This window comes from Pithys albifrons, chromosome 6 (assembly GCF_047495875.1).
Source record: "Pithys albifrons albifrons isolate INPA30051 chromosome 6, PitAlb_v1, whole genome shotgun sequence".
Taxonomy (NCBI): domain Eukaryota; kingdom Metazoa; phylum Chordata; class Aves; order Passeriformes; family Thamnophilidae; genus Pithys; species Pithys albifrons.
The window spans coordinates 40,404,962-40,425,594 of record NC_092463.1 but is presented as its reverse complement, the minus strand read 5'-3'; the positions used below and the strand labels follow the sequence as shown (position 1 = coordinate 40,425,594).

General features: G+C 43.1%; 1 protein-coding gene across 6 annotated transcripts in view; it reads left to right on the top strand.

Moving 5' to 3' along the window:
* Positions 1–20,633, top strand: part of AMBRA1 (autophagy and beclin 1 regulator 1) — a 131,266-nt gene that overhangs the window by 108,929 nt on the left and 1,704 nt on the right. For all 6 annotated transcript variants that reach the window (XM_071558475.1, XM_071558476.1, XM_071558474.1 and 3 more), the window contains 2 exons: positions 9,507–9,599; positions 11,768–11,961. In XM_071558475.1, coding sequence (XP_071414576.1) covers positions 9,507–9,599; positions 11,768–11,961 — 287 coding nt within the window. The remainder of the gene's footprint in view (positions 1–9,506; positions 9,600–11,767; positions 11,962–20,633) is intronic.

Below are 20,633 nucleotides of genomic sequence, written 5' to 3'. Positions count from 1 at the left end.
GTACAGAGCAGTGTAAATTCTCCACACTCCCCTGTGGTCCTGCTGCACACTGACTTTTTTGGGTGGCTGCTAATGCTTTCTTAGTCTCCCTGGGGGGGCTTTTCCATAGTTGCATGCTACCTCATGTCCTTTGTAACTGTGACCAGTAGTAATCCTCACTGATGTTTTGTGCATCTTTCTTGATTCTTCATACTTCAAGGTTTGATTCAGTTCTTGAATTTTTTTGAGTTTTGCAGCATGGAATGAAATCCACAGTGTCTGTCTTGTACAGTAGAAACACCTCTACTGAATTAAAAAGGAACTTGATTCTTAGTACTCATAACCTTTCCTATTCTCTGACATTACAGCAAGAATTTTCCCATTCAGAAACACCCCTGGTGGGACATCTCAAACATTAATTGTCTTGTAGAACATAAACAGGTGAGACCAAAGTGGTGAGGAGCAGAATGCCTGCTGCTTATTTTCTTTTGCTAGCTTCACTTGTGGAGAACTGCCATGGGAGAAAGGCAGGGGATCCAAATATCTCGTCTGTCATTTCATCTGGAGTGTTCCCTACCCCATTCTCAGGAGCATATTCTGGGAGGACTTTTGAAAATACTAATCCAAAAACCTCACTGTTCTGAGAAAGCTGTTTCAAAACCAAGCTCTCAAAGCACCTTGTCTAAGGCTAGCTCTGTAATGCAGGGATTCACAGGAGAGGAAGGATTTCTGCAGCAGTCATAGCCTCTGGTAATGAGATTCAAATTCCCCTGAAGATGCATCTGATTGCAAGGCAGCATCCCTTAGAGTTCTCGTGTTGGGAAGTAGGTTGGAAAGTCTCAGCTGGATTCAGTGTGCATATTTTAATTCTTTGTGGTGAGATCTGCCTCTAATGGGAATTTATTCCAGGAAAATTCTCTTTACAATAAATTCCTATGCTTTGCAAGGGATCATTGTATTTATCTGTTTGTGTCAATCTAATTTTTTTCTCTAAGAATTGCATATCCTCCCATCTACTGATGGGGACAATGTGACTACATCTAGTTATCATCACTGATAAGGAGATGGTAATCTATGCAGCTGCCTAGCGCGTCATGTCTTGCTGCTGGCTCGCTCCATTCCTCAGGCTATTCAGCCTCTAGCAGAGATGCACTCAGCAGCATAAGCCCTGCTACATCGTTTGCCTCTTAAGGATAACTTCTGGAGGATGGACTAAACAAGGAGACAGAATGAGGAGCTGTCTTCCTTCCTGTGTAACCGAGGGATGTTAGCAACCCTGTCGAGGGAATATTCTCACAGCTGTTACCTGGGGTGGCTGGAGATACTGGTCAGATGGCCTTGTGAAAGGAGTGTCTGCACAGCAGCCTTTGGCCGTGCCTCAGGAAATGAATGCATGTGCTGGACTTCTGCCACCTGGTAACCACAAGATACATTGAATTTTCTAAATGAGGGTAAAAGCTTATTTTGATTGATAAAAGGACTGAAAAGGGTGGAAGATGGCCAATTTTTCACTGTGGATGTATCCTGAAAGCTTATATTTGGATTTTGTTATTAAGGAAATTATTTCCAAATTGTGCAGAGAAGCCTAGGTGACCATTGCAGTGCAAGAGAAGCAGAGTGGTAACAGCAGGGCTTGAAACAGTGTTTTCATTCTGATACCATTCTTCATTTCATTTCTGTTTCTGTATGTGAATTTGGTATCCAAGATGACTGATGCCATTAGGTGGAAGTTGCCCAGTTAAAATTCCGCTTAATATGTCTGTGAATCCTAGTGATAAAGTTTTGAGAGATGCTTTAAGTCTTCAGTTATTAGCCAGGTTCTTTTCCCTCACCAATTCTTCAAGATACACTGTAGCACTGGCTACCTAGTGACATTGATTTTCCACCTTGAGAAAGGGAACTCTGTGCAGAGCTCTATGTTAAAGAAATATAACCTGTAATTTACCAGTTTGTGTACTCTGTCCCTGGGCTTCTGCCGGTCCTTAGTAGTCTTTCTGAGGGCACGGCCATGTGCTGTACAAGCCAGTGCTTCACTCATATCTATTCAGATCACACCTGCTGCCTTTTCTTCCTTTGCTTTTTTCTAGTTCTATCTTCAAAAGTAGTTAAATTTCATGCAAGCAATTATTTGACTTAACTGCCTACTACATGTGGCTCACTGTTTCATTGTTTTAATGTATCTTCTTTTTTCTATTTGTTATATTACTCTCTTTAAGGATAAAAGTTGCACTTAGAAGACAGTAATTGTCAATTTAAGTATAGCTTTCTTTTTGAAGAATGCTGCTAAGTTGACTTTTTTGACCTTTTGTCATTTCCTCAATTTTTGTAGCATATTAAAAAAAACAGGTGTGAATGGTTAAAAAAAGTTAACTTTTAAAAAATTTTCTTAATGACTGCAACTTGCTGCTATGTCTGGCTTCATTTCTTACTCACAAATTGCATAAGTACCCTTAGATATTTTATAAGTGGAGACTTCAGAGAAGAAAATTTGGTATTTTGTCCACTTTGAACCATCACTGATTTTTGTCTTTAGCCCCCCTGAAGATCAGACCTTTTTTCATTCTAATACCATTTTCCTCATGTTTATTTTTAGAATATCTTTTCCCTCTTTGGCACCACCAGTCCATCCTGCTTTTTTATAACCTTTCTTTTCTCCCTCAGTCTATACTAGACCTCCTTGTTCGCTTGTTTACTTCCTTGGCTTTCCAATAAGATTTTCTTTATTTTCCAGTTTTTGATCCATATTATTTAGGGAGTTCTGTTTGTTGTCCCTTAAGTCTATTTTTTTCCATCAGGACTCTAGTGAATCCAGCTGGCAACTGAAACAACCATTTTTTCTTCATTTTCTTTCCCCTTTTTAAATCCTCAAACTGTCTGGTTCTGTAAATGGTCTTAATGTCTACAAACTGTGAGTAATTGGAGTAGTAATTGTGGATTTGGGGGTTTTGATGATTTTTTTCTTTTTTTTTTTTTTTTGGAGCAGGTTTCCTGTGTGTGCTAAGCAGAATACTTTTTAGTTGGCTAATTTCAAAGCAGCACTCTCAACCACAGTATTTATATCAGACATCCTCACTATCATACTAAATTCTTCTCTTTATGTCCTATCACTGTCTTGGTGCTTAATTTCCCTTTGACACTCCTGTTGAATGTATTGGAAGACTGATTCTTAATTTAAGACTTTCTGCCATGGAATATAAGACAAATTCCTCTTAGTGCTTTCTGTTGGTGTATCATCCATTTCAACTCATTTCATGAGTCTGTTCATCTTCTACATGCAATCTGTAGGCAGGTTACAAATGCTGACTCCTGGAAGTCACTTGGCTTTTACCATAGTGACCCTGTGGATCAGAAGAAACTATTTTGTTTGGGCTCTTCCTACTGTGTTAATCTCTGTTCCGTTTCTCTTCTCTCTTTCTTTGAGGTATCTAACATCTTAGGTGACTGATGACTCTCTTCTTAACTGAGATACCACACTTTTGCCCAGGCAAGCTGGCTATTAAAGTTGTGCCTTCTATCTAAATCTTATTCACTGGCCACAAAATCATGAATTGGATCCAGCTTTAGTTGCTCACTGGTGGGTAGAACAAACTTGTGCATATTCACATTGTTAGGTGGAAGAGCTAACGAAATAGCTACTGGTGCCACTAGCTTTATAAGACTGCCCTCATATAAATGGTGTGAGTTTGAATACAGCATCTTCAAGAATCCCAGTATTTAGCCTAGCAGGTAGGACTGCACAATCAAATGAACAGGACCAGTAACCTCACAAAGTATTTTGACTTGAGCTGCCGTCCTTCCTGAAGCAGGCATACAGCTGCACCAAGCTGCTTGCTGTTCTGCTTCTGCAGCACCTTTGGTAATTCAAGTAGGTGTCAGGGTATGTTTCTGCATGGTGGTTCATTTTCACGCAGGCGAAGTTTGCAGGATTCTGGAGAATTCGCAGGCTGTATCAGTATAGAGAGTAAAAATGCATCTGCTGCTAGAGTCACCATTCATCTGAATGTGATGAATAGCATAATTTCATACGTCACTTAAATGTCCGTGGATGTTATTGTAGACTGTAGATCTTGTATTCTGTGTATTCCTGTTCTCCATCTTGTGTTCTCCCCCTGGCTGATCATACATGGGCTGTACTCCCAGGGTATGCTGTGAAATAGGCTGGTGCCAGTGAAGCACTCTTCTTGGTCAAAGGGAACTACTGCCTAGCAGAGCTACTCCAGGAACCCTGTTTGCTCGTTCCATACAGTTTGCACTGCAGTAAATTTTCACTTGGATTTGTCTCTGAACGTGGTTCATCGCCTGCACAGAAAGCTAAATATTTATGAAGTAGGGCGTTAGAAATTATTGTTTTCCTATCCAGGCAGCTGCTGGGAGTGCCAAACTTCGCCTTGTACTGACAATACCGTTGCTTAGTTAATCATGGGAGCTGGGGATGGGCTTGCTGTGCTGATCATCACACGCTGGCAGAAAAGATAATGAGCTGCTGACAAGGATGCATCTGGAATCTGGCCAGCATTGCATTGCACTGCATGAGATACTGCATGCTGCTTCTTCCTTTCCAAGCCAGGACAACAGATTCCTGCTCCTTAGCATAGTGTCACCTTGCTCTCTGGAGCTCGCTCTGTTCCCTTGATACAGTTTGAATGGTTTAAGAATGACAAGCTTACACCAAGGAAAGAAAGCACATTGGGGCAATTCAAATCCTTTGTAAACTAATCTGGTGTTGTATGCTTGCATTTAGTAATCTTGAATGGACAGTATATTTGAGAAGTCAGCTTTAAGGAGTAATTTCATGTGGAGAAAGCGAACTTGGCAGCATGAAATCAGATGCTCTGCATGGCATCACTGTGCAGCTAATCTTCTCTTTGTTGGGCTTGCCACAATCTTCTTTCTAGTAATGAGGTTGTGCTGATATTTTTAGATAAGATTGCAGGCAACAATGCCTTAATCAAAATTTAGTTTGGTACTATAGCAAACAAGTGGGCTGCTGTTGGGCCTTGCCATGTGGCAGGATTTGAAGGAGTAGAGCAGTGCATTTGCTCATTGCTGCTGCATTCTTCAGTATTGGAGGTGTTTTAAGTGAAAAGATAGTAAGTGCTATTTATACCTTCCTGGGTATGCATAAGCCACTTGCAAATCATGGCTTGTTTTGCCTTGCCACCATGCTCCTGAGCTGTATTGTTATGCTGGAGTTGGGGAAATTTCGACCTAATCCCTCTGTCTCTTCAACTTCCAGTTTGGGATAGGCCAGCTGGGGAGTTACCTAGATGTCCAAGTCAGTTTGTGCTGACCTGGGCTTTGTCGATTTCCTTTACCAATACTGGTTAAGCCAATGCAGTAAATAATATTTCAACTTCCTTGTAATTTATAAATAATTTTGTCATTAGTTCCTAGTGTTTGGTCCCAGTTTCTTCAGGAGGGCATAACAGAGCTCTGTAGGTAATACCTCCATGCAGAGGGAGAGGCTGTGCTGCCTAAGTTGTTGGCTCTTGGTACTTAACTGGCTCCACTCTGAATCCTTATTTGACTTTCAGCAAAGCCTGCAAGTCTGTGCCCTTTATCCTCTCCAAACTCGTTAATAGTGTGAGCTGGACACAGGCGTGAAGGAACAGTCCATCTGAGAACAGAACCCTGCTGAGAAATCCAGGCTGTGAGCAACTCTGCATATAACAAAGCTAATGGAAATTTCCAGGGAAGGCTTAGAGAGCTTAGTGATGGCCATAAAAGGGAAGACAGTAAGAACTTGACTAAGTGGACTTCACTGTCCATGACTGACATGGTGTGGAGAATTGCAGTTTTTCACCCTAAAGCCCTGGGCAACAAATGTCCTCCTTACTGCATGCACGTCCAACTGGCAGCATGCTCCGTGCTACACAGAGCTTCTGCCTTATGCCTTGAAAAATGTTAAGTGCTTCCAGCATTTCCATGTCTAGAGTTTGATGAAGCAAAAGTTAAATGCTTACATTACCTGAAAATTTTTCATTTCTCCAGTGTAAGCTCTGCTTCTGTGGAATGAATACCCAGGCCTTGATTTGCAAATCTCCTGGGAAACGTACTGTGAAAGGCTTGCTCATTTACAAAATTCAAGCAGTATTTTGCAATGGGAGCTTAAAAACCTTTAGGCTTTCTGAAAAGGGAGATTGCATTATTTTAAATAGATGTGGCTAAACCAGAGCAAGTCTTTAAGCTTAATGGAAAATCTGATTTAAACCAAAGTAATTGTGTTTGTCACACATATCTTGTGTACTTAAGTTGGTTTAAGGCACGATTATGTGATCAAGTTTCTAATGCAACCTTGGTGTTAGAACTGGCATTTAGCCCATACAAAGCACTATTTCCTTGATGAGATCTTTGTTTATGATTTTATAAAAGATAGTGCCCAACCAGTGCCCTCTGCTAAGTTCAGATATTTGCTTTCCTCACTGTACTTTGATGCAGTCTGAAATATCTCTTCTGTAGGCTCAGTGAATCATCCAAAGGCTGAAAAACCTGATCCGGAGCAAGTGGGATATTGATCTTAGGGCTGTGTAGAGACCAGTGTGGGTCCCAGATCAGAGACACATAGATGGATGCAAAGAAGAACAAAGATGGTGCTGAGGAACTTGCCGCTTGAAGTCTTTTGCAAGAGGTAGAGTTGGGAATAGGTAAATTCCTTAGCTGGGCAGAGGAAGAGTCTGCTGCGAGGTAGCAGTGAAGATGTTCACTGCTGCCTTAGGGAGCACCAGTTGTTTATTCTGAGCCACTTCTTTTGTCCTGCAGGGAGATGCACTCAGACCAAACTAAAAGGCCAGTTTAAAGAGGTGCTGAGGATTTTAAACTCCCACCATGTCCAAGTGTAGTGACCTTGTCTTAAGCCTGTTTATCAGTGTTCCTAGAGTAAGCAGCAGAGCAGTTACAGATCAGTTATGAACTGCTACAGATCCTTCTTCTGGGGAAGGAAAGCAAAGTCCTCAGTTTTCTGGCAGTAAAGGAGAAGCTGTAAAACTCAACTAATAAATGACAACATTTAAAACTAATGTGAAAAGTCATGTATTAAATGGAATGGCTATTGATTTCACCGTCCAGGGAAATGTGCAAATTGGTAGCATGGAGTTAGAATGCACTTTGCTGTCTAACAACCCAACTGCACAGTAGTGAGCCCCTGCAGAATAGGTAGGAGTGTGGTTGGGAATTTTTCATGTGGTGTACTGCATATCAGCTTTTGTAGATGTGTATGTGTACCATCACTCTTTATCAGACTCAAAGAAGTGTTTGTGCAGGAGCTGAGCTTTCTCTGTTAATATAGGAACACAGTGCTTGGGGAAAGAGAGGAAATGCTTTGTTGTCAACTCAGATTTTGGCCTAGGGAAAGCTTTATGGTCTGGTTTCTTGTCTTGGGAGGTGGCAAGCTGACAAAGAAAGCAGGGCATATATAGCACCTTGGCAAGGAATACCAGTCATGTACGTGGCTGTGAGGACCATGGCTGCTCTTTGGAAAGCATGAAGTGTGGAAGGAAGGGGAGAAGAGCATGGGTCAGTTTAGCTCTGTTGTGTAATAGCTGCAGACACCAGGCACACTAGACTTTTTATGGAAATTCTGACTACAAGGTCAGAAAGTCTTGCTTGCCTAGGGAGTGTGCTACTTAGCAGACGGCAAAGTGACAGCTAAGCCTCAGTCAGTATATTAGGCAGGGGATGGAGCAGCCAGAGGGACTGTTGCAGTTTCAGTGACAAATTACCATCTGTCAATAAACTCACAAACTCTGGAAATCGGCATCTCACTGGCAGCTGCTTTCATGGGGTATAATGCAGCACAGGACTAGCTCAGCACAAAAAATAAAAAAGCAGTGACTGATTACTTCCTGTAGACTCCATGCATGGTTTTGTTGACCTGTTTTTCTCCTTCTCTTGCCCTGGGTCCCGACCTGTGGTACTGTCACCCCAGCAGCCGAGCCCCAGGCCTGCAGCACACACTGTTTTGCCATTGCAGCATGTCTGACCTGTAGCATTCTCTAAGCTGGGGTTATTGCCCGTTCTGCTGAGGCATCTCATTACAGGGACAACAGCTTTTATATGTACATTAAGCATCACGCTTGTGCCTGAGCCATAACCAGCTGCTAACTAACTACTTGCACTGCATCCTTCCTTCAGATTATGGGACTACTGTTTGCAGTGTGATGAAAGTCCAGGTCTTCGGACACAGTTCCCTGTTGTCTGCATAGGACATTTTTTTTCCCCTGCTCGTCTTTTGACTGCTGCACAGCACTGCGAACTCCCCACCCAGCACCATCAGGTGTCTGCAGTCCAGCCAGCACAGCTCCATTTTGAAACTCCCAGGCCAGCTCACAGGGAGTGTCAGTATGGTGGGGCAAAACACTGGGCAGAAAGTGCCTTCCATAGTAATGCAGCTCATAGTGCTTCTGGAGGTGGGACACAGCAGTAGGTGGGAGTTCTCCATACTGCCTTGGACTGCATTGTGAGTGCCTGTCCTCTGACATTTCTGTATGGCACAGAGTCACCTGGATTCGCTTTTACCCTCTTCTTTGTGGGACATGTACTTACAGTATTATGGTGGTTTCATTTCTGTGATTGCCTGTAGTCTTCGGCAATGATTGTTAGCCGTGTCTATTCCTGTGATTAGTCAGCCCTGGCTTGGTGTATCTTTTTGGGAAATTGTTACAACCCGGTCCAGAAGACCCAGGCTTTACTGGGTGTACATTTTAATTTTAGGCTTCAAGATATTTCACTCACATGAACTCTTGTAAAGCCATTGTTTTTTTGGTACCTTGAGTTAACGTCTAGAGAATAACTACATGTTCTTCTCTACGGGATTTCTTTAAATTTCCTGAGAATGTAGGTACTTTGGCAAAGAGGTTTTACAAAGATAACATTCAACTTTACAAAAGCATTACAACAGATTACCAGGACTAACAAGCATTGCTATAGTAAGGAACCTCTGTTACACCCAGCAAACACAAACTTCATGCAACTTAGGTGAGGTACAGAAAATAGGTGTTAGGTTGCCCACAGGAGGAAGAAAAGATTAAAGGAAGAAAGAATAAAGAGAGGAAGAAAAATAGTTATCACCTAAAAGTTATCACGTTTGCGAACAAGCTAGATGTTGAATAACAGCAGTGCTTTACTGAGCAGTACCTACTGCAGGAAATGCTTGCAGGTACCACAAGGAGAATTGACTTTTCCATTCAAATTCTTTGTTTAGTCACTTGGAGTTAGGGTAACCCGGTTTTATACACACAATTGGATGTTTTCATTTCCTGAAGATCTCTCTGCTCCTGTTGCTGTGTCTTGGTGCTAGTATTGAATTGAAATGAACGGAATATTCCACAACAATCTGTTCATAATAGTGCTCCATGTTTGTCAGGTGGTTTATGGTGATGAGCCCTTTTAACAAAGACGTGAACTGAGCTAGATCTGCAGTTTCTGTAGGCAGGAATCAACACTGTTCTTCATGTTGTGGGGACATAATGTCTGCTGGCTGGAATAGTGTCCTGTCATGCTAATATTTTTTCCTTCTTTGGTGTTTCAAGGGCCTTAAACTCTGGAGTTGATTACCACTGGGACCAGCTGAATGAGAACATCTTTGCTGTGCATTCCAGCAGCAGGAACACTGAGCGGCCTGGGTGAGTCTCCTGGGGCTGAGTTAGATCTGACCCTTTCTGCTGTTTTTGTTCCATCTGACAGCACCACTTCTTTGTTCTCTTACCACTGGCAGCTTTAAATACGCAATTTTCTCCCCCTTTTGACATTGCCTAGTTGGGTCACCTGGCCTTCTTCCAACCAGTGACATTCAATGCCAAAAAATGCCAGTGATAATAAAGTACATGGGTCATTCATGGCCCCAGTGACATCCATCCATGAGCAAGCTGTGGGAGGATTGTGTGGGGCTTGATGCATCAAAAACACCATGCAAAGCAAATGGCCTCTGAAAGATAACTGAAGAACGTGCACTTCAAAGAGATAAGGGCAAATCTGTTGGGCAGACCTGATGACTGATTTTCATCCCTTTAATTTCTGGTCATGAGACAGTTGTTTGTCAGCAATAAACTAAAAATAAAACTAAATCCCTTGACAAGCCCCTTTGGCCATTTCATCCAACCTGTCCAGTGATGCACAGGTTAGCTATTCTAAACCCAAGGTGATGCTGCAGTCCCTTGCTTCTTGCTCTGGTAACAAGTACTTCTCTGTAAGCCAGCTGTTCTCAGCAAGAGGGTGGTAATTGTGTTTCTGAACTGTGAGCTCCAGGATCCCAAGGATCAAAAGTACCAGCTGATATACAGGGCAATGTCTGTGCTGTCCTACGGCCTTGGTCTGATTGAGGGTGCATGTCTTGGGTTGAGCTGGCAAAATGCCAACTGTCCAAGACAGAGTGAAAAGGGAAGAAGAGGGAGAGAAAAAAAAAACTCTAAACCAGGTTTATGGTGAAACTAACTACATATATTTATACAGAAAAGAGAAAATTAAAAGAAAACTACAATATAACACACGCACAAGTTATTTATATATAACAAGAAATAACTTCCCAGTAAACACAAATTCTACCATTTTAACTACAAATCACTCTAGAGAAGTCAGTTCCCCAGAGACAGACTTAATCAGAGAGAAAAGCTAAGAACAAACATTTTACTTCCCTAAGATAACATGACGGTAAGCCAGTGCTCTGGGCTTGGGCCTCCCCATCCCTCCTGGGACGGCAGAGTGTCTTGCTGGGACCACAGCTGTGTAGCAACTGACCAACCCACTCCCACACCGGCTCTTACCCCTTCTTGAGATGATGTAATATGCTATGGAATACAATATTACTGACTAGATGAAGTCAGCTGTTAGCTAGCCCAGCTCAGCTAAAGTCAGCTGATAATCTCAGGCCTGGTCTGAACTTTAAAGCCTAAATTTAGGCCTGCTTTGCTAACCCATAACAGTGCAAAATAAGCAGTAGAAATTCTTTATGCTGTCATGTGAGTGGATATTGCCACTATTTATGTTTCTGACAGTTTATAATCAGACTTGTATAATATGGGCAGCTTGAAGGCAGAAATGCTGGTCTAGAAAGAACTAGCTCAAAGAGAGAGCAAGAAAAGTGTGGCAGGTTTCAAAGCTTTATGCCTTTGAAGGTTGTGAAGTAGGCAGTCTTTCCTAGAATCTCTTTGCTATTCCCAGCACTTACAGACAGAGGTCAGTTTTGAAAAGAGCGTCCAGCATTGTCAAGATTCAGCTGTAGCATCGTACACTTCAACTGCTCGATTCTGAGAAGCTAAATCAGCCTTGATGTGGTTCCTGTTGTTTGCTTTTGAGAACAGAGGGTTTCTCTTGTCTGACTGGAATGGGCAGAAATGCCTACTGGTGCATTCATGTGTGATGCTGACAAACTAGAAAGTCCAGAGGAGGGAAAGGATAAAGGCTACATCCATGGGAATTGAAACTGCCCTCTCAATGTGCAAGAGATTTTGTCTGTGTTTGTGCTTCTGCATTGCACATTGCATTGCTTACTCAATGCTATAACCACAAGATGGTTGCAGGGATATCTCTCTGTGTCTGTAACACACACTGCTTCTGTGGAAGGTGAGTGGACTCTAAGACTGTTGGCTTGTAACTCAAGAGACCAGCTGGTAAGACTGGAGAGGGGTGTCCCTGTGTGTGTAAATAGGTGCAAGTCACAGTTCCCTCCAGCCCCATCTGCATAGTGGCTAGCAGGTGGAGTGAAGACAGGAAGAGCCTCCCATGGATGTTTCAATCTTGCAGGAGCATGTTGTTGCCAGTGCTCCAAGTCTTACTTGTTTTTCTCTCTTTTCAGAACCAGCAGAGCCACATGGAGGACAGACAGGGACATGGGCCTGATGAATGCCATAGGCCTGCAGCCCCGAAATCCCCCCACCTCTGTGACTTCACAGGGTACCCAGACCTTGGCACCTCAGCTGCAGAATGCCGAGACTCAGACAGAGAGGGAGGTACAGGAGCAGGAATCCGCCTCTGCAGGGACTGGAGAAGGTAGGAGATCAATCAGTGATTTATTTGACAGAGCTTATCTGGTGAATTGAGAGTTTCCATAGAGGTTCCACATGCTGTCAATGCATTTCAACGCTCCTTTTATCACTTCAGCAAAGATTTCTTGTAGCCTAATTTGCCTATAACCAAGATGATCAGGAGAGTGAGTCTCTGGGCATATGAATAGAGAAGCTATCTTTTTCACATGCTTCGAGAAGGCAGAATGAACTCTTCTCCAGATCATTGTGCCTGTGTAGAACTAACTGTGCTGTCATCACTGGTTATACATCTCCTGAACTCTTAACCATCTGCAAGACTGCAAGCTGTTGAGAATTATGCTGTCTGCCTCTGTGTTAAGAGTTTAGCTTGGGCCTTCAACCTCTGCAAAATGTGTGCAGGCTTCCCAAGCTCAGCATTTGGATGCAAAATAAAATACTGTAGTGCTTCTCACAAAGCAGCTATGAGTATTCTATTTAGTCTGATTGATGAAGTATGTGAAGAGTGTCCAGCTCATCTATTCAAAAATAGCTCTAGTGATTTGCAGTCCAGGAAAACTTAGCACAGCTGGAAGCTGTGCAATTCCTGTATAAAGTCACTAGTCTGCTGAAGACATGTTGATTTTCTCCAGGCTTCTTGTCTCAATACTGTAGCATTGTGCTTGAATCCAGCTTTGAAGGCTTGGCTAGGGAAGAATTGGGCAGTATATAGATAGGTAAGCCAAGAGAATATTAAGGAAACGGTTTAGAAGTTGTTGGTTCATGAGTAACTCACTTGACTTTGGGAAGCAGCCCACAACATTCCTGTTTGTGCCTGTATGCTTGCTTGTTCACTGTCACTCTGAAAGATACTTTTTGGCATGTGACTCTTTCACAGTTTCTACTGTGCAGTACCCAGCACATGCGTAAGACTTTGTGTTTCTCTGGTCTCAACTCTTCTGTTCAAAGTTAAGTGGGAAATTCCTGACCTGTGGGATTTCCTTCTGCTTATCTCAGCAGAGCTGAGATTAACTTCTGTGGAAGGTTAGTGCAATTGAGGGCATGTAAACAAGGCTGGAACATAGGCTGTCTGGACAAATGCTGATCTCATGGGAACTGGTTCTTCCACTGAATGTGGTCTGCAGACTGAGAACAGGGTACCATGGGGGACCTTCTTGCATCAAGGCCATGATGTCTGATGCTGCAGACTTTGGGGATCTTTCTCTGATCTTTTAAACTAGGAGAGTTCTCCAGCACTGCTTCTCTCTGCTGCTGTTCTGTAATTGTCTGAAGGTTTTGTTAGCTTGTTCTTTCTAATTAACCTTTCAATTTTCAGATCTAGATCATGGGTTTTAACTAGACTGTTAATGAGATGAGGAAAGGGTGTTGTCCTTTACCTGTGCCTTGGGCAGGGTATCTCTACAAAGAAGCAAAGCACATAGCATTTAGAATAACAGGATTTAGATAACAAGCCTAGGATAGATACTTCTCTTTGTTTCCCTTTCTTGCTTGGAAGAAGATTGGCGTGGTGTGATTGCTATCTCAGCCATTGACTTAGGGTATGTCACCTTGCAAGTGGCCACACCTGCAAAATAGTCTGCCACACTCCTGTCGACTGTACAAGGACCTTTAGAAAAAAGGTGTTATTCCAGTTTAAACACGTGCACTGGAGATGAGCTGAGAGGTTTTACCCTATAGTTGATCAGTTCCTATGCCATTTGCATCCTCAGTGGAAATTCCTGTGTAAGGGCTCAAGACTACCTTGAAACAAGTTAAGGAGCTGTGAAGGCATGAACAGGCAGAAGCCTGTAGGATTGAAAACAACTGTAATCCTTTATAGGAGGAATAGTACAAGGACCTGTCATGAAGCAGAAAGAAATTTTCAGTGGCCATTACCAAGACCTCAAGCAGTCAGTCAGGTACTTGCAGCAGCATTAGTCTAGTTCTTCTCAGTATTTGTGCTTCACATTATGCTTGAACCTCATTGTGGTGCTTGTGATAGTAAGACTATTTTCCAGCATTGTGAACTCATGTGATGCATGTCCGGTATGTTCCGGCAGGCAAGATTAGATGCTGTGCTGCTTTTCTGGTGGTTAATTTGCCCACTGAATTTACCATAACTCTCTGCCTGTTGAAAGGGAAACAGTGTTTCCTAGTAGCGTGATCTAGATGTCAGGGGCAAAAAGGCCCTGAAAGCCTTGAGCTGAGGAGGTGACCTCTGCTTTACTAACACGGTTCCTGGAAGTATCCAAGGCCAGGCTGGAGCAGCCTGGTCTAGTGAAAGGTGTCCCTGTTCCATGGCGGGAAGTGGGAGAAGGTCAGCTTTAATGTCCCTCCCAACCCAAAGCATTCCATGGTTCTAAAGCACCTCGCTGAGGGGTCTGTGCCTGCTGTGGGGATGGGGTGACATGTCCATGCCTGAAGTCAGCCACTGGGGGAAGGAGAGGGAGATCAGAGGGTCCTACATCCTGAGCAGGCTCCAGGAAAGTGATTGACTTACCACCTTGTCATGAGAGGAAAAAAACACTTCTATGTTAAAAGAAAAAAAAAAAAGGAAAATAAAAAGGCTAGTGCTACACTGAAAATTGTTTCTTGTCCTATGTCCTGTCAGCCCCCGTGTTGTGGGGAATTCTGGCTCAGGGCATTTCTTGCAGATATGTGCTTACGGTATTTTTGTTAAAAAAAATTGTGCAGAATTGCATCAGAAATCTAATTAAACTCTGTGAAGCTATAAATAGTTTCCTTTTCTCATGCAAAGCTCTGCGGGGACTTTGCTGCTCTGATTATCTTTCTACCTCTTTTGGAGGAATGAGTAGATGATGACTTTATTAGAAGTGAATCCCTCTAATGTATCTTTCTGTTTTGCAGCAGTTGATAGCAGACTTGTGAACTCTGCTCCCAAGTCACACATCAACTAAAGCTAGTTAGAATTGAGAGATAGCTAGGAGAGGTACCAAGAAATGCTTAATACAATGTTTGAGCTGTCTCCTACTTTCTTATAAGCTGACAGACATAGTGGAAATAGTGATAGAGTTGTAACTTTGAGGCAGTCTTAATTAGAAACAATCTGTTGGGAGTTATACTGTGCTTTCCCTTGCAAATAGATGGGCGTGATGGGAATGGGATCTGTATTCAACTTGAAAACTGAAGCTCGCTTAAAAACTGACAAAAATTCCTGATGAGATGGAATGGCCCAAAGCTGTAACCTTTAGAAATTGTAATTCCCAGTCCAGACTGGGTCAGGCTGCAGCTGTCACTCTGTCACTTGTTCAGGCAGTGGCAGGAACTGTCAGGGACTGCAGTTGTGCAAAAGGTGCTGCAGGCTGAGGGAAAGGGACCTTTTCAGAGCTGCAGGACACTTGTTTGATAATATGTCCATGCTGTCCCCTGGCTGTTGACAGCATATCAGATTGCTTCAGAGATATCTGCAGCAGAGACTTGTGAGAGGGAAGAGGGTTGTCGATGGAAGGCTTCAGTTTGTGGGTTTATTGGCAGTGAAAAGACAGCACATGCAAGTGTAACTTTCCAGTTACAAGCAAAGCATCCTGAGGGATGCCTAAGAAGCACTTAGAAGCAGTCAGTGTGTCTGTATGTGATGTAACTTATTTAATCTGAGACATTAGGAACATGTGTCATGGGGCTGCTTGGGCAGGAGTGCTCTGTCCCCAGCTAAGCCTCATGAATGCTAACAAGAAATATGTTGTTTTATGTTAGCTGAACATATTCTTGCAATGCTGTTGTCAGATGTGATGAGACTTCAGTGCAATTAGTGTGGAAATGGGAACCGGGACACCAGGGATCAGCTTCCAGATCTGCCTCTCCTCCTCAAAGTAGAAACGTGGGTAGATCCCTTAGCCTTTATCTGCCTGTCCATCTGTAAAATGTGATTGTGTCCTGTAGAACTGCAAATTTTGGTTTCTCTTTAAAACCCTCCAAAAAGCAGTACCTAAAAAATAGAATCAGGTTCTAAAAGCATGTACTATGCAAGCCTCTACAGTATAATCTACTTGAAGTATTTGGCTCTCTTGGGATTGAATTATGTGGGCAACTTTTAAACTCTTATTACAAAAGTAAGTTTCACTCATATGAATCGCCAAGGTGAGATATTGCTGAGGAATTTGTCACAAGTCAAAGAAGTTGTGTCTTTTCTAGATTCAATGGAGTTGTTTGGATTAACTACCTGAGAAAAAAAGTGTGAACGTGCTTCTGGGCTTGGTTGGGCAGAAAAGTAACTGGTTGTATTTCTTGTGGCGTTAAGGGGAATGTGATTATTCATAGCTGGTTATGCTGTGCTGTGTACCTCACTTTCCTATTCTTATGCAAGGAATGAATTAATTTTAAGACTCTGACCTTTTTTATCTTTGAGCATCTGAATTAGTGGGTCAGCTCACACCTCAGAGCTATTATTCCATGTTCTCTGAAGATTTAGATACCTCAGCAGTGCTTACTGTTCTAATTTTGAAGCTTTATTTGCAAATACAGCTGCTAACTATTGCTGGTTTTAGAAACAGGAAAGTTGAAAATGGGAAAAAAATTCAAAAGCTTTGTCAGTATGTTACACAGCCACAGGAGAGCCTGATCTCAACTTGCTTCTGTGGACTTTGCTTTTTATCAGGTGTGTGCCATCCATGCCTGGAGATAAACAAGTTGCATGTACTCTCTGTAAGTACTTAATAACCACTTCACTTAAAAGTGGAAATACTCCTGCCCAGCTCCATCAAAAGTTTGCCAGATATTTTGCCTTTGTAGTCCTCTGTGTCAAATTGTTGTCTTCCTGGAGTAGCATGGCAGAGAACTTCTGAAAACAGATGCATTAGCTAGGGAATATTTTGTTATATTTGAGCCAGTCAGCTACACTGACAGAAATTCCCTGTCTTTTGGCATAATTGTTCTCAAGATTAATGTTTTGTTTCTGTGTTTGGAATAGATGGGATTTTGGACCTCTGGAAAGGTTACTTCGATTACAGTAGAAAATGTTCGTAGGAGCACAGCACTGTGGACATAGCAGTAATACTTTATAGCATTGAAGGAGGAAACCATGGGTGATGTTGTCCTGTCTTGTCAGGTACAGAACTTGCATTCCTATGCAGAAACAGACTGACAGTGTGTCCAAGATGGCTTCCTGCTCTGTGATGGATTTTGCTACAGTCACCCTATGTGAAGGATGAATTGTTATTCCACAGGTGTTATGCTTACGGTGGTACTTCACATACTGTAGGAGTAGATGGTTAATTCAGCTTTCTAGATTTTTGTCTGTAGTTCTCTATGAGAGTCATCTATTTTTCTGACCTTAGAAGGTGGGCTTAGAAGAGTGAGAGCCTGAGATAAAGGATTTTACAAAGTCTGTGACACCAGAAGGTCTTCTCCATATGGAGAATTAGATGTGCTGTCACTTGGCCTACTCCTGCACAGGCTTGAGTTCATGCTCTGGATATGTCTAAACTCTCTGAAGTGTGAAAAACGTGTCACAAGTGTGGGATTTCTCTGTCCTGATCTTGTTCAGCTGGCGGTGCGGAGAATGGGGTTTGACCAGTGCAGCAAGTTGGAACTTCTAGAAATCAGACCTGTGGGTTTTACAGCATTGCTGCTGTTTTGGGTAAGTGCCTGTGTGCACACCCTGAACCTTCACCAAATGGAAGTCAGCTTATTTCACTTGAGCTGAGTACTAATGCAGTCTGCATTGACAGCCTGGTGAAAGAATGTGTGGGAGTCACCAGGCAGTAGAAACGGGCTGTGTGTGATCTGTACTGTAGCTCAGCTCAAGGCAAATTGCACAGGAAGATTTGCTCTGAACTAGTCAGCCAAAGTCATTGTTGAAATCTGAGAGAGGGAAAGGTGAGGACAATCCCCAAAGCAGAGGTGTTTGTTGGCTGCTTGAATGGTGAGGCTCACTTCTGGCCCTTGATGGGCTGTCTTTCTGGAGTTTCCAACATTGCTGTACCTCTGTATTGATAAGCTGAAGGCTCATGACTTGCTGATGCGCTGATTTCTGCTGTGACATCAGCTCTGGCCTGTTTTCTGAACAGGTAGCTGCCTCAATCAGAAATTTTGCCATGGCACATGGTAATTTAGGGACAGGGAAGAGCAGGGGGTGCTGTGGTGAGCACTGCCTGGATGGACTGCTCTGGTGAAGCACATGTTTGTAATGCTGAGGAACATTGGCTAGCTGGAAATCTCTTCTGATGTACTGATCCAATGCTCCTGTATTGGGCTAATTAATAGTAAGTGATTTGTCCAGAGCACAGTACCCATTGTTTCAGGACTTATGTAGGTAGGACTGGTTGGTGTGTCTCTAGGCCAGTTTGCAAATTTTTGCTTTCTTAAGCTTCCTCTCCAGCCTGGCCAGATGGTCAGTAATGAAGTGCTTACAACTATGCTCTCAGAAGGAGTGGTGATTGAGTCCAAAACTGTGTTTCTCAAACCTTCCACTTAGTTCTGCTCATGATTAATGCTTCATTATCCCATGGCATACGTGTTTTTCACTCTAAGATTTCCAGTCTAATAGCGACACTCTTCTTAGTCTGCACACTGTCAGCCAATTTCCTAGTTTGTGCATCAGCCACATCCTGAACAGGATTTTTCTGCTAGAGTTGTGGGTCATGCTCTGTCCAGTGGGTTTTCTTGCTCAGTCCTCTAAGGCTCTGCTACAGATTCTCATCTGGTTACAGGTGTAAACCTGTGTACAGGTTTTCTACATTCCTAGCAGAAAGACACAATCTATTGGTGAGGATTAAATTTGCCCTTAATGTCCATAATACTTCTACAACAGGGCATTATGTCAGCAGACTTACTTGAGAGTGAAATAAACTGTATCCTGTGGTGGGGGAAGCTGGTGGTGCTTGATGAGCCCATGAAGAAAGGGAGTAAGCCATCACTGACTGACTGCACAACATCTCTGCAGGGGCATGGTGTAGACTGTGCTGAATACCCTAGCTCTCATGTTGGATAACTGATCATAGAGTCGTTTAGGTTGAAAAAGACCTCCAATATCATTGAGTCCAACCTTTGACTGAACACCATCATGTAACTAAACCATTGCACTAAGTGCCGTGGTCAGTCATTTCTTGAACAGTTCTAGGGATGGTGACTCCACCACTTCCCTGAGCAGTTCCAATGCATAACCACCCTTTTAGTGAAAAAATTCTTCCTGATATCCAATCTAAACCTCCCCTGGCACAGCTTGAGGCCATTTCCTCTTACCCTGTTCCTAGTTGACTGGGGGAAGAGACAGACCCCCACCTGGCTACAACCTCCTTTCAGGCAGTTGAAGAAAGAGGTAAGCCTCAGCTTCCTTTTCTCCAGGCTAAACACCCCCAGCTCCCTCAGTCATTCTTCCTATGACTTGTGCTCCAGACCCTTCACCAGCTCCGTTGCCCTTCTCAGGACATGCCCCTGCACCTCCATGTTCTTCATATAGAGAGGGGCCCAAAACTGAACACAGGATTCCCAGTGCAGCTTCACCAGTGCTGAGTACAGGGGGACAATCACTTCCCTAGTCCTGCTGGCCACACCGTTGCTGATGCTGGGATGCCATTGGCTTTCTTGGCCACCTGGGCACACTGCTGGCTTGTGTTCAGCTGCTGTCAACCTCCAGCACATCTACACTCCCACTCAATGTAGTATTGTCTATGAACTTACTGAGGGTGCAGTTGACCCCCTCATCCAAATCATCAATGAAGATGTTAAACTCCACAGCCCCAAGTGGTTTTTGTTTTCCTAGTCAGTGTGGCATTTTGGTTTTTATTGTGTTTTAACTCCTCTCTGCATCTAGCCTTGTTGACATTTGTGTTCATTTCCTTGGTGCCAGGAGAGCTCATGGCTTTCTCCTCTAATCAGCCCTATGATAGGTTCACGGAGGTGGGACTGAGATTTATTTCTTTAATAAGAATCAGCAGGATCCCACTGTGGAATGTTTCTAGCAGTTTATGATTCCCGATTATGTTCCCCAAATGCTCTGGGTAGGATTTGTAGCAAAAGAAGGATATTGGAAAACAGAACTGAGATGAACTTCCCTGTCACTGGGATTCAGTCTCCTACGTGGACTATTGTTTTTGTGAGATTTTGTTCTTCAAAAGTAATCTTGAGTAACCAAGGTGTCTGGTGATGGTTCTCTCAGAGATCAGTACAGCCTGACTATAAAGGGAAGTCTCGGAGATAGAGTAGACAAAGACTATAGGTCTTGAGTTGTTTTTTGAATTTCTCAAAAGTTACCAGTCAAAGGGAGCAAGAGTGTACATGCTTGGTTTTTATTTTCATCATAGATAATGTGGAAGCACAGACTGTGTTTTCTGTAACTGCTGTCTGCTCTTGGCCAACTGCTTCTGTCCTCCCTGACTGACAATGAGGACAGTGCCGTCATGTCATCTGCCTGGGCCCTTCTCAAACAAGGGAAGTAGGAAAGACCACGGGGTTCTTTAACATCGTGGTGAAATGTTTGGTTTATTGCAGTGCGAACAGGTTTTTCTTCCTGTCCCCATGGGACTGGCAGGATTGTCTCTACAGCTGTGATTAAACATCCTGCGTCTTTGACTATGCTTTTTTCCCCCCACCTTTATGGCTGCTTCTCCAAGGTTTGGACATGCAAGTCTGTGAGGAATACCTGTGGGAGTGGCCAAGATTTTCTTGTCAGAGTTCAGTGCCTTTGTTTGACACTTGACCAAGAGTTACAGAAATAAAATGTTGAGCTCCCTCTGAAATAAA